The 12,177-nt window shown below is 44.8% G+C and overlaps 1 protein-coding gene across 1 annotated transcript in view; it reads left to right on the top strand.

Moving 5' to 3' along the window:
- The first annotated feature begins 4,124 nt into the window (after nucleotides 1-4,124).
- The window catches only part of LOC142660837 (solute carrier family 13 member 1-like), a 45,594-nt gene continuing 37,541 nt past the window's right edge, over nucleotides 4,125-12,177 (top strand). Inside the window, exon 1 of the mRNA XM_075837765.1 lies at nucleotides 4,125-4,701. Coding sequence (XP_075693880.1) covers nucleotides 4,525-4,701 — 177 coding nt within the window. The 5' untranslated portion in view covers nucleotides 4,125-4,524. The remainder of the gene's footprint in view (nucleotides 4,702-12,177) is intronic.

Below are 12,177 nucleotides of genomic sequence, written 5' to 3'. Positions count from 1 at the left end.
CATGGCAAACGTATGACAAACGGCGATTAAAAACGGATAGATGAAATGGAAAAGGATGAAAATTTGGAGACGAACTGATGCAAAATGGGCATGAAAAACTGACAGTTGATCAGTTTTTAATGGGCATTTTTTTTCACCGTCTTGTCAATGTAGCCTTAGGCCTTATTCACGCGAACGTGTGCGTTTTGTGCGCGCAAAAAAAAACCGCTGGGTTTTTTGCGCGTTGATGTTGCGTGTGTCATCAGTATGTGCTGCATGGCTGCGTGATTTTCACGCATATGCCATGCTTATGACACTCTGTTTTTATGTCTACAAACATAAAAGCAGGAGGTGCTTTTATGTTTTCATTCATTTATTTTACAACTGTAGCGCAAATCACGAAGTGCTTCCGTGTGCCGTGCGCAATTTTCACGCACCCATTGACTTCAATGGGTGCGTGATGTGCGAAAAACGGCCAAGTATAGGACATGTCGTGAGTTTTACACAGCGGTGAAATCACGGACTGTCTGAACGGCCCCATTGACTAACATAAGTCCGCGAGACGCGCATGATTTTCACTCGCGTATCACAGACGTAATACACGTTCGTGTGAATAAGGCCTTAATATGTGAGCTGACAACCAGTTTTACCAAGTGAAGTTGCAGCGAGCTGATGACTGCGGAGATGTAGTGTTAAATGGCGGCCATTCAGATAACATGGATGGCCCTAGTCAGCAATATAGCTTTACGAGGGATTGTTTTTTGTGGGACGAGTTGTAGATTTTCATGGCACCATTTATTGTACCATATCATTTACTAGGAAACTGGACAAAAAAACAACAACTTTGTGGGGTGGAATGGGAAAAAAACTGAAATTCCAACATTATTTGGGGTTTTTGTTTTTACGGCGTTCACCGTGTGGTAATAACGGCATTAGAACTTTATTCTGCGGGTCAATATGATTACGGCTACACCAAATTTATAGTTTTTCTTTATGTTTTACTACTTTTACAAGGAAAAAAACTCATGAGAGCCATAATTTTTTTGCCTCCCATTGATTTCAATGGGAGGCGCAGACTTTTTGTTTTGTCCCATAGCGGCTCCTAGCCGGTCGCTGGAAAAAAAGCGGCATGCTCTTTCTTTCCCCAGTTTTGCCTCTGACCTCCCAATGAAATCAATGGGAGGCAGAAAAAGCATTTTTCTCGTTTTTGTTTGCCTGCAGTCCTCCACGGCGGCGGGCAAAAAATGCAGCGAAAACCGCGGCAAGAATCTGCCTCAAAATTCCTGCAAAATCCTCCGTGTGAACAGGGCCATAGGCTGGGATCACATCTGTGTTGTGATTTCCAATTTTCTGTTCCGTTAAAAAAAACCAAAAAACTGTCAAATATATTTGGCTGTCTGTGCGATAGAAATGCACATCTACGCCGGTTAAGAGCAGGTATAAATTTGCTCCATAACATCCTATTTTCTGACTTAAATTATAATACATCTGTCATCCCAGTGGAGGCATGGCCCCTTCGGCTAAACCCCGTCCCTTTTCTCGCCACTTCCCGAATTACAAAAATGTGCAACTTTTTTATGCCACAAAATGGCATCAACCCCTTTATAAATTCCCCCCATTGAGTTCAAGAATTTGCTTCAGTTCTGGTCCATCCAGTTTCATTCTTTTTCTTGCGGAATCAATAGCGCAGACTGCAGTGCTATTTTTTCCGTTCATTTTTTTTTAACTTGGAACTAATCTTTTCAATGACTGACAAATGAAAACGGAATCGGCAAAAATCCATAAATGCCTCCATATGGCAAATGAGGGTGTTTATTAGAAAAACAAAAAAAAACAATAAAGTCATGCAATGTTTTGACCCACGCAGGGGTCTTTTTCAAACATATGCTTGAAAACCCCCCCCCCCCCCCTGCGTGGCTCGAAACGTTGTATAACTTTATTGTTTTTTCTTTTTAAAACACCTTCATTTGTCATATGGAGGCTGTTATGTATTTTTGATGGTAACTATGTTCCAAAATGTAGAATTTATTAGCGTTTTTTTTTTGTTTTTTTCTACCCCTTATAAGTGAGTGCTGCAGGTAACCAGATTTTTGTACAGATAGAAACCGAATTCAGTTTGTATCCGTCATTCATTCCGCGCATGCGCAGAAGACAAACCCGTGCAGAGCACTCTCTAGTATCCAGATAAAGCTCTGTCCACATCTATGTCCGGGTTTTCCATTGTTCGGCTCCATCATAGGAGCAGAATAATGAAAAACCGGAGCCGTCGCACGCCGGTAACCAACGGCGCCCAGCGGGACCCATTAACTTTAATGGGGTTTCCCTCATAGTGTTCTTTGTTTTGTCGGACAACATAATGCATCATGCATCCTAATGGAGCCTCCGACGCAGATCTGAACAGAGCCCAAAGCCTGGGAAATCACCTCCAGCGCCGCAGGATGTGCACATAACGGATCACTCAAAAATGGACCAAAGCAAATTTCAAACTGATACAAACTGAAGCAAAAGTTTCAGTATCTTGAGGGTTCAATCAAATGGATCCGAAAAAAAAAAACCTGAAACTTGGTTTAGTTTCTGTCCGTTATTATTTATTATCCGCTTTATTAAAGAAGGATCTGTTTAAAACGGAATCCAGACATATTGTAGACTCTGTAAGGGCGGGTTCACACATGGCGGAATTGCACTTAAATTCCGCTGCGGACACTCCGCAGCGTTAATCCGCAGCGGAGCCGTTTCTACATTGACTTTCACTTTAATTTAGCAGTGTTCGTTTAGACGATGCGTACAATTCCGCTGCGGAGCATAGGCTGCGGAGCGGAATTTGGTGTCCGCAGCATGCTCTGTCTGTTGCGGAGCAGTGGCGGACTCATGGCGGAATTTCTCCATTGACTTCAATGGAGATTCAAAGTTCCGCAATGAAGTCCGCAGCTGTCATGCACATGTCATGTGTGCTGCGGATGCGTCTTGCTTTTTTTACTTGACATTTCTTCATTCTGGCTGGACCTATGTATTTCTAGGTCTACAGCCAGACTGAGGAAGTCAATGGGGCTCCCGTAATGACGGGAGCGTTGCTAGGAGACGTCAGTAAATAGTCACTGTCCAGGGTGCTGAAAGAGTTAAGCGATCGGCAGTAACTGTTTCTGCACCCGGGACAGTGACTACCGATCTCAATATACATGTATCTGTAAAAAAATAGAAGTTCGTACTTACCGAGAACTCCCTGTTTCTGTCTCCAGTCCGGCCTCCCAGGATGACGTTTCAGTGTAAGTGACGGCTGCAGCCAATCACAGGCCAAGCACAGGCTGCAGCGGTCACATGGACTGGCGCGTCATCCAGGGAGGTCGGGCTGGATGCCGAAGGAGGGACGCGTCATAAAGACAACGGGCGGTAAGTATGAATTTCTTTTACTTTCACTAGGGAAAGTGCTGTCCCTTCTCTCTATCCTGCACTGATAGGGAGAAGGGAAGCACTTTTCCCGCAGTCCGCAGCAGCTAGTCCGCATCAATTTTCTGCACATTTTGTGCAGATCCGCAGCCGTAATCCGCAACCCGGATTAGGTGCGGCATTGATGCGGACAGTTGCGGAGGAATTCCGCCATGTGTGGTCATGCCCTAAGAGTCCTCCGTTGCAGATTCCGTCTTTTTTGGCGGGCAAAATAGAGAAAACCCAACAGAACCTATTAACCTAAATGGAGATTTATCAAAACCGGTGTAAAGTAAAAGTGAAGCAGTTGCCCATAGCAACCAATCAGCTTCCAGCTCTCATTGTGCAGAGGCCTTTTTTTAATTGACAGCTACAACCTGATTGGTTGCTATGGGAAACTCTTCCATCTTTGATAAATCTTCCCCATCTTTGATAAATCTTCCCCGATGGGTTCCGTCGTGCGCTATTGGTTAACGCCATGCGACATTTCCGTTTCTTGTTTATTCGGAGCATAACAACGGAAAACCCGAACACAGATGTGAACAGAGCCTAAGCGAAACCGTGGGGTGAACCTGGGCACCCACGTAACAAAACCATAATACAAACCACAAAGACGATCGTGTGCTCGAACGCTGTATGGGCAGAGGCCACCTAAGGTGAACATCCCCTTTAAGAATTCCCCCTAAAATCATCTTGTGAGGAGTGAGACAGACACATCCAGTGTGAATACATTAGAGGCTGAGAGCTCAGTGACTGCTGCATTTCCCGCCTGAGGAGGAGGGCAGCACAATGCAGCATTTCACCAATGCTGCCCTCAGAGGGAGGGAAGGTTCCCCAGGTTTATAGGGTGCTCCCCCGGCTGCTGGGGGTGCCTGCCGGCAGTGACGTGGCACCGGACTCCATTGTCAGACAGCCGGCAGTGTGTGTGCAGGCAGCAGCCTCCCTCTCCTCATTGCTGAATGCCTGCCCATTCATGGGGGAGGGTCTGCAGCCGGGCTCATTCTTTTCCCCTTGTGTTTGATATGCAGAGTCCAGACATGCTGAGGTGAGAGGCTGCAGCCAGGGAGGCTCATCCTGTGCACAGTCCCCGGCCTCACTCCTCTGTGTCTCCCCCCTGGATGCATGCATGCCCCGGCCCTGCATCCTCTGCAGCATCCCTTGCCCATCTGGATCCCGGGCTTGTTGTGTCTTCACATGGCAATGTCTCTATTGCAGCAGCTCTGGCAGCAGAGGGATATCGTCATCACTTTTGTGCTGCCTCTTCTGCTCCTGCCCCTGCCACTGGTAGCACAGAGCAAGGTAAAGATGCTGCCAGCCTGGGTTACTGGTGGGGGGAGGGGGGTTATGTATGGAAATGTATATGAAAGTTGCAATGGTGGTGGGGGGAGGGGATGCTGAATTACAAATGCGGCTCCTGAGGTGTCCAGTCTATGAAATGTGGTTAGAATAGAGTGTTCGCTCTTGGGGGGTCAGTCCTGCGAGTCCGTGTATCTCTGTAACAATGGTTTCTCAGGGTGCTTGATGTTATTTCCTGAAGGCCTGGGTGATACAGTAGGGGGAGAGTTATTATCAGGACCGGTGGATGCCAGTCTGGAAATGCTGTGAATTACCCAAGCTGGTGCCCAACTGCAGCGCCTATACAATGCCAGTTTGTGGTTTGCCACTGCTATTTCTGTTTGGAAAAGTTTGATAGATTTGAAGGCCCCGCCCCCTTTTACTGACAGATGAAAAATGGTTGTCAGTAAAACGGTGGAGACCTTTGTATATATGGCTCAGAGTAGCGTCGTTTTATTCGGTCACACCGGGATTGCGTGGATTAATCTTCACCTGCGATTTTGGTAAGTGGCAAGATCGGGTTTGAATAATAGCGTTGCGACATTGTCGGTGACCATCTTTTGGCTGGTAGGGGTTGGAACACGAAGTTGTAGTCGTCATCCAGTTGCGTGATTTATGAATGCAAAGTAAGGGCATGTGGGCGTCATAGAACGGGGTCACCCCTTTATTAGCAGGAGTGGGGAGCAGCTTCAGCGCACTCTATTACAGGGTCACCTACATATTTCAGTGGAAACTGCATTTAGAAAAGGGGTCGTCCTGATGGTGTATGTTGAAAGTATATTCTCCTTATACTAAAAAATGTATCGATTTCTATGCCTAAAAAGTTTCTTAAAAGAGAATATTTTTTTAATGTTTTTCACATAAATTGGCATTATAGACCCCTATATAAGTCAGTAGTGAGGTGGTCCGAGAAGTGCAAACCAACCAAGTTGTCACCTTTCCTAAATGTTCGGAGGAATCTTGTCCCCGCACTAGACTGGCCGGCCGCTCATTTTCCATACGTTTTGGGGTAATGTATATCTTATATTGTATGGAACGGTTACATTTTCTGCAGGCCTGAACTAAAACGCCCGAAAATGTTCTCGAGGAGGATGTGATAAATATTACAAAACGCTTCACAAGTTCTTCCGATATTTCGTAGTACAAAACAAAGCAAATGTTCTCCTGTGTCCCGTTTCCCTCCTATGTCGCTGTGGCCACATTGTTGCGCTGTGACAAATCTGCATCATTGTATCTTATATTGTTATTGAAAACTCTAAATAAAAGAAAACAACAAAAATACTTCGGTTCTGTTCACACTCGTTATGTATTTTCATCAGGTTTGAATGGTTTTGTCAAGGTCAGAATAGCGCGTGCTATTCAGTAAAAAAAAAAAGTTTACCTGACGGGAATATTATGAACCTATTATATGTCAATGGGCATAAAAAAGGGATCCTAATGTATCTGCCATGGATCCTATATAACAGAAGCCAGTGTGAACAGCGCATTACACATACATACTATACATCAATGGTGCCACAAACTACTCCGACGTGCAGTTTTCAAGTTGATTGTTAATCAACTGTCTGTGCTATTTACCTGCAAAACCGCGTGGACATCAACAATCAGTCTGAAAGTGGTCACGATTTGCAATAAAACCGCATGAGGATATACTACAGCTCCGATGTGGCCATTAAAGGTATGTGCACACAGCAACTCAAACGTCTGAAAATAAGGAGCTGTTTTCAAGGGGAAAACAGCTCCTGTTTTTCAGGTGTTTTTTTAACAACTTGTGTTTTTTTGCTGCGTTTTTACGGCCGTTTTTGGAACTGTTTTTCTATAGAGTCAATGAAAAACTGCTCCAAAACCGTCCCAAGAAGTGACATGCACTTCTTTTTCGCGGGCGTCTTTTTATGTGCCGGTTTTGGAAAATGAGGCGTAAAAAACGCCCCGTCGGAACAGTATTTCCCATTGAAATCAATGGGCAGATGGCGTTCTGCTTCAGATTTTTTTCGAGACGTTTACAGTCAGAAAACGTCTGAAAACACTACGTGTGAACATACCCTAAGCGTGTACTCCCCCATAAAGGCGGAACTACAGGTAACTTCGGTTTCTTATAGGTTAGTCACGAGCCCACAGATAACATGACCTACTTTAATTGTGGAAACATTTTTGAACCTGCCCTTCCTTGTTCTTTTTAAAAATTTTAAAGAATGTGCAAACTAAAGGGTAACTAAACGTTCATAGTGACACGTCAGAAGTTTTGATTGGTTGGGGTCCGAGCACTGAGACCCCCACCAATCGCTAAAATGAAGGCGGCAGAAACACTCATGTGAGCCGCTTAGTTTCTGTTCGGCTTTTCTCGGAAAGCCGATGTAGCGGTGTACGGACTCAGTAGAAAGTCTATAATTTCTCCAAGTGATCACATTTCTTATGAGTTCTACCAGTCACTCTCTGAATTATCACAACATTTATATTATAAAACAGGAGATACCCTTCTTCCTCCTCCCCCTCCCCCTCCCATTTCTCCTGTTCAGTATCTTCAATCGGAACAGTGTAATGCTTAATTTCTCCTGTGGTGGCGCTGCAGGGGAATGGAACACTTGCTGTCTGGTTCCTCTTACAGATTTCAGCTGATGGCTGAGTTTCCCAGCAGTGGGGCACTGGATTATCCCACAAAATTAGATTGATGACAAAGCTGAGACCTTTCTTTAATGTTATAGGCTTCGTGTTTTTTATTCTCTTGTGTGTGTGTGTGTGTGTGTGTATATGTTGCTTGTTTTTTTTTCTATATCTGATCAATGTGTAAAGCTTATTTCATCCTTGCACATATACCATCATCTTGTCTGTGCAGAAACCTTATATTCATCAGTAACGTGTTCCACAGGATACAATGAAACGTCTGTTCAGCTGCAACTGTGAACACTGGGGTCATAGAGACCAGAAGTGCCTACGTTCATACAAGTATATTGAAGGCCTCAGAGGGGAACAGTGTTAAAATTAGCATGCGGAAAACATTAGAAAGCCATGGTCTGACTTTCAGGAAGTTTGCTCACTGGTGGTTACTCATTGCTCAGTTGAGACTTAAAGTCGGTGCTTGATTTCAGCCATCACTGAATCATTCATTCGATTTGACAAATGAGTCTAGTAAGAGATTCTTCTAGATCTAAAATAGTTCTTTTCACATACGGCTGACTCGGAGCAGTGTCATTTGGAACTATGAAGATGTCCATCATCTGATTTATGATTATTTTCTCTTTAGTAAATGTACATAAAAAGTAACGTAAAGAGAAATACAATGGTTGTGCACCTAGTAGTCAGTATGAAAGTAGAGAAGGTGAGCTTCTTCCAGAAACGACGCCACTACTGCAGGTTAGCCTTAATCAAGTGAATGAGTCTGAGCTGCAATACCAGACATGGCCTATAGAAAAGAGTGGCGCTGTCAATGTTGTCGGTTTGGACTATATAGGAGTCCTAGCTTCCATTGGGTCTTCAGTCTTCTCAGTGGCATGTTTGCCATCTGGTAGACGATTGTCCTACTACCATATTTATTTTCAACTGTTCCAAGCTCCATTGTATTCTTCAATCCGTAAAAAATAAATCTTCAGTCCAGTACATCTTCTAGAGGGTTTGCTTGAGTTTAGGATGAATACTCTGGTTTCCTGGCCATCCACAAACATATCTTCTTGTTCTTCAATGCTAATGTAAAAAAGGAAAGATTCAGCACTCCAGGTAATAGTAGCATTGATCTGTATGAGCAGCACAGTAAAATCTATGAGCTTAGCTGATGCATTTCACCCTAAGCACTTGTCATAGCAATAACTCGGTTCAAAGGCAACCATACTTTTCCTGGTTTTTGTGTCTTTTATTGGCCGAAGTCTAATAATCATGAAAATGAAAGCAAGTAAACGGCTGATTTTAAAGGAGCTGTCACCTCTCCTGTCATATCTGTTTTAGTAAGTTCTTGTATACCCGGTGAAATAACAATTCTGGAGCATCTGTTTTTAAAACTCATACCTCTGTTATTCCTCCTGGAAATGTATTAATTGACAACTGGGGGTCACCGTTCCCTCTTAGCCATGTGGAGTGCCTCTACGCCCACTGACGCTCTATACAATCAGAGCTGAGCGTGTTAGATTAAGTAGGGACATACCCTATTGACAAGGGGAATGGTAACAATCAGTTATTCATATATTTCCAGGAGCAATAATAAAACGGCACAACGCAGGGTCCTGAGAAAAGATGTTCCAGACTTGCTATTTCATGGGGAAACCAGGTATTAACTAAAATAGAGATGTCAGGAGAGGTGACAGGTCCTCTTTAACCCCATTGCGCCATGCGCCATACATTCCCGGCATTAAAAACCTTCTGTTTAGAACCAGAGCTGTAAGTGTACATATTAACAGCCAGCCTCCTACAGCAACAGCCAACCTAGGAAAGTCCCCCATGGCTGCCATATGTAGATACCTATTACGTCTTTGCCTTAGGCATGGCCTAATGGGTGCCTACCTGTCTTTCAGGTATTACAATGCATTATTCCTTAACAGTAAAAATCATAAGTTAAAGTCCCCTAGTGGGACAAAAAAAACCATAATAAACTTGTAAAAAAAACAAACATTTAAATGAAACAGACAAAATAAAGAATAAACAATTATTTTTTTCTGATCAAGGAATAAACCTAAAATGATACTTATTTGGTATACCGCACAATTGTAACGACGTAGAGAATAACGTTAACACATTATACCGCGCGGTAAGGCTGTGTTTACATCAGCGTTTCTTTCCGTTGAGGGGTTCCGTCAGCGCTTTCTGTCGGGAACCCCTCAACGGAAAGGAAAACGGATTTGCATCACCATTGATGTCAATGGTGATGGAAACTTGATTGTCACCATTGTGAAACGGTTCCATTGTTGTGAAACGGTTCCATTGTTTTGGCGGAATCAACAGCGCAGTCGACTAAAGCTCGATTGATTCCGACGGAACCCTTCAACGGAAAGCAACGCTGATGTGAACAGGCCCTAAATAATGAAAAAAAATATAGCAAAAAACAAAACAATGGCAAATGTGTAAAAGCTAAACGTTAAGGTTTATGTACACAAAATGGTGCAATGCATGTCCCGCAAAAAAGCAAGCAAGTATGTATGCATGAGTGTTTGTTCTAGTTTGTCGGAGTGCAGTGAGGTAAAATGAAAAAATTCCTTGTCCTTTAACGCCAACGTTTTTATTAAAGATTCGTTTTACTTTTTAAGATACAGCTACTTTGTATTGTCTATACAGAGCAGCTGTTTCTAGTGCTAAATCCTGCTCCCGTCAGGTAATTTTTAATAGAAACTATTTAAAAAATAAATAAATTGCCCTCCACCGGTGTACATAGCCCTTAAAGTGTAACTAAACGTTCGACAAACTTCTGACATGTCATAGTGACATGTCAGAAGTTTGGATTGGTGGGGGTCCGAGCACGGAGACCCCCACCAATCGCTAGAACGAAGCAGCTGAAGCCCTCGTTTGAGCACTCAGCTGCTTCGTGTCTGTTCGGCTATTTCCGGAAATAAATGTAACGGTGTACGGACTCAATAGAAAGTCCTATGAGCCCGTACTCCGACACATCGGCTTTCCAGAAAAAGCCGTACAGACATGAAGCAGCTGAGCGCTCACACGAGGGCTTCAGCTGCTTCGTTATAGCAATTGGTGGGGGTCTCCCTGCTCGGACCCCCACCAATCCAAACTTCTGACATGTCACTATGACATGTCAGAAGTTTGTCGAACGTTTAGCTACACTTTAAGGAGTTAAGTCCAATAAACATACATAACAAAATTCTGACTATGTGAAATACAAACCACTTGGGTAAGGCATCAAAGCAGTAGACAAACTTATACAACAAAGGATCAAGGAGCCATAGAAATACAATGCAAACAATCTTCTAGTAGACCACAGATGAAAGATGTAAAACGTCTTCAAAGAAAACAAAGATCCAAACAGTCCCGGAGATGTTCTTCTCTGTGGCTCTTTCTGGATATAACATCTGGGACACTGAAGAGGATGGATCTGGAAAACTGTTCAACTTGGGTACTTCAAAGTGAGGTGGGTGTAACGTCTATGGCCACGGTCTGTCGTTCGAACTTACCCCTCGACGACCGCGGCCATGGACGCCCTGCTGCTATGCTGCGTCGTCCCTCTGTGAGGCGCCGGCACTCACTTCCGGGTATCGAGCCTGTGTCCTGGAGGGTGCGCTCGTGCCCGCTCAAAGGGCCAGCATGCGCACCTGGAAATCATAATCATCATCAACTCCTGAATTCCTGGACTATAAGAGGGTCACCGCCCTTCTTATCCTCGCCTGAGCATTGTTGTGGTTTCCCTTAAAACACCATTTGCAAGACAGACTAAGTGTCTTCCAGTTTCCCAGTGTTCCCCGTACCTGTATCCTGTTTCCCGTGGTATCCGTACCATCCTGGTCTTGCAGCTCTGCTCCGGGACTACGTCTCTGGGGAAGCCCCTGACATCACTGTCTGTATATGGACAGTGTTGTCAGGAGCAGAGCAGTGTCCCAGGCAGAGTGCTAGTAGCACTCTGCCTGGGACTTTGGCTCTGGGGTTGCCCCTGACCTCACTAGCCGTATATGGACAGTGATGTCGAGGGCTTCCCCAGAGCCAGAGTTCCGGTGCAGAGCCTTTACTAGCGCTCTGCCTGGGACTTCAGCTCTGCTCCAGACATCACTATCCATATATGTACAGTGATGTCAGGAGTCCCAGGCAGAGTGTTAGTAGTGCTCTACCGGGGACTATGGCTCTGGAGTTGTCCCTGACAACACTGTGGATATATGGACAGTGACGTCAGGGCTTTCTCCTGAAGCGGAATCCCCAGCCAGAGCTCCTAGAGGGAACCCCAAAGGCGCTACCTACAGGGAGGGAGGCTGTGTGGCGCTGCCTGGTAGGTGGGGGCCCGTGTGGCGCTACCTGGTAGGTGGGGGCCCGTGTGGCGCTACCTGGTAGGTGGGGTCCCGTCTGGCGCTACCTGGGAGGCGGGGTCCCGTCTGGCGCTACCTGGGAGGCGGACTGTATGGCACTACCTGGGAGGGGGCTGTGTGGCACTTACTACAGAGGGCACTAAATTTATGGAGGTACAAACTGGGGGCCTAACATCTATATGGGTGCACAAAGTGACGTTTTCTGCCATTTTACTGCCGCTGTGTGTTCCCCTGCAAAGGGGCCTACTAAGTCTGTGTCGCCCAAGGGCCCACATAAACCTGGAGCTGGCCCTGTCTTGAATGACCACAAATTTTGTAAATAAGAGGGGGGAAAATAAAGGGCTAAATAACATCCGTGAGATCATGAACACACTATTAATAAAGCTACAACAAACAGGACATTGTGGAGAACAGTCCATGTCGTAGTCTGTCACTTGAATGCGTGTCGCTCACATGCTAGAGTTGTCTGAGATTAGAAAACGGTATTTTTGTTTTC

This window comes from Rhinoderma darwinii, chromosome 9, assembly GCF_050947455.1.
Source record: "Rhinoderma darwinii isolate aRhiDar2 chromosome 9, aRhiDar2.hap1, whole genome shotgun sequence".
NCBI lineage: Eukaryota > Metazoa > Chordata > Amphibia > Anura > Rhinodermatidae > Rhinoderma > Rhinoderma darwinii.
The sequence above is the reverse complement of the archived record's forward strand: the minus strand, read 5'-3'. Positions and strand labels throughout refer to the sequence as shown.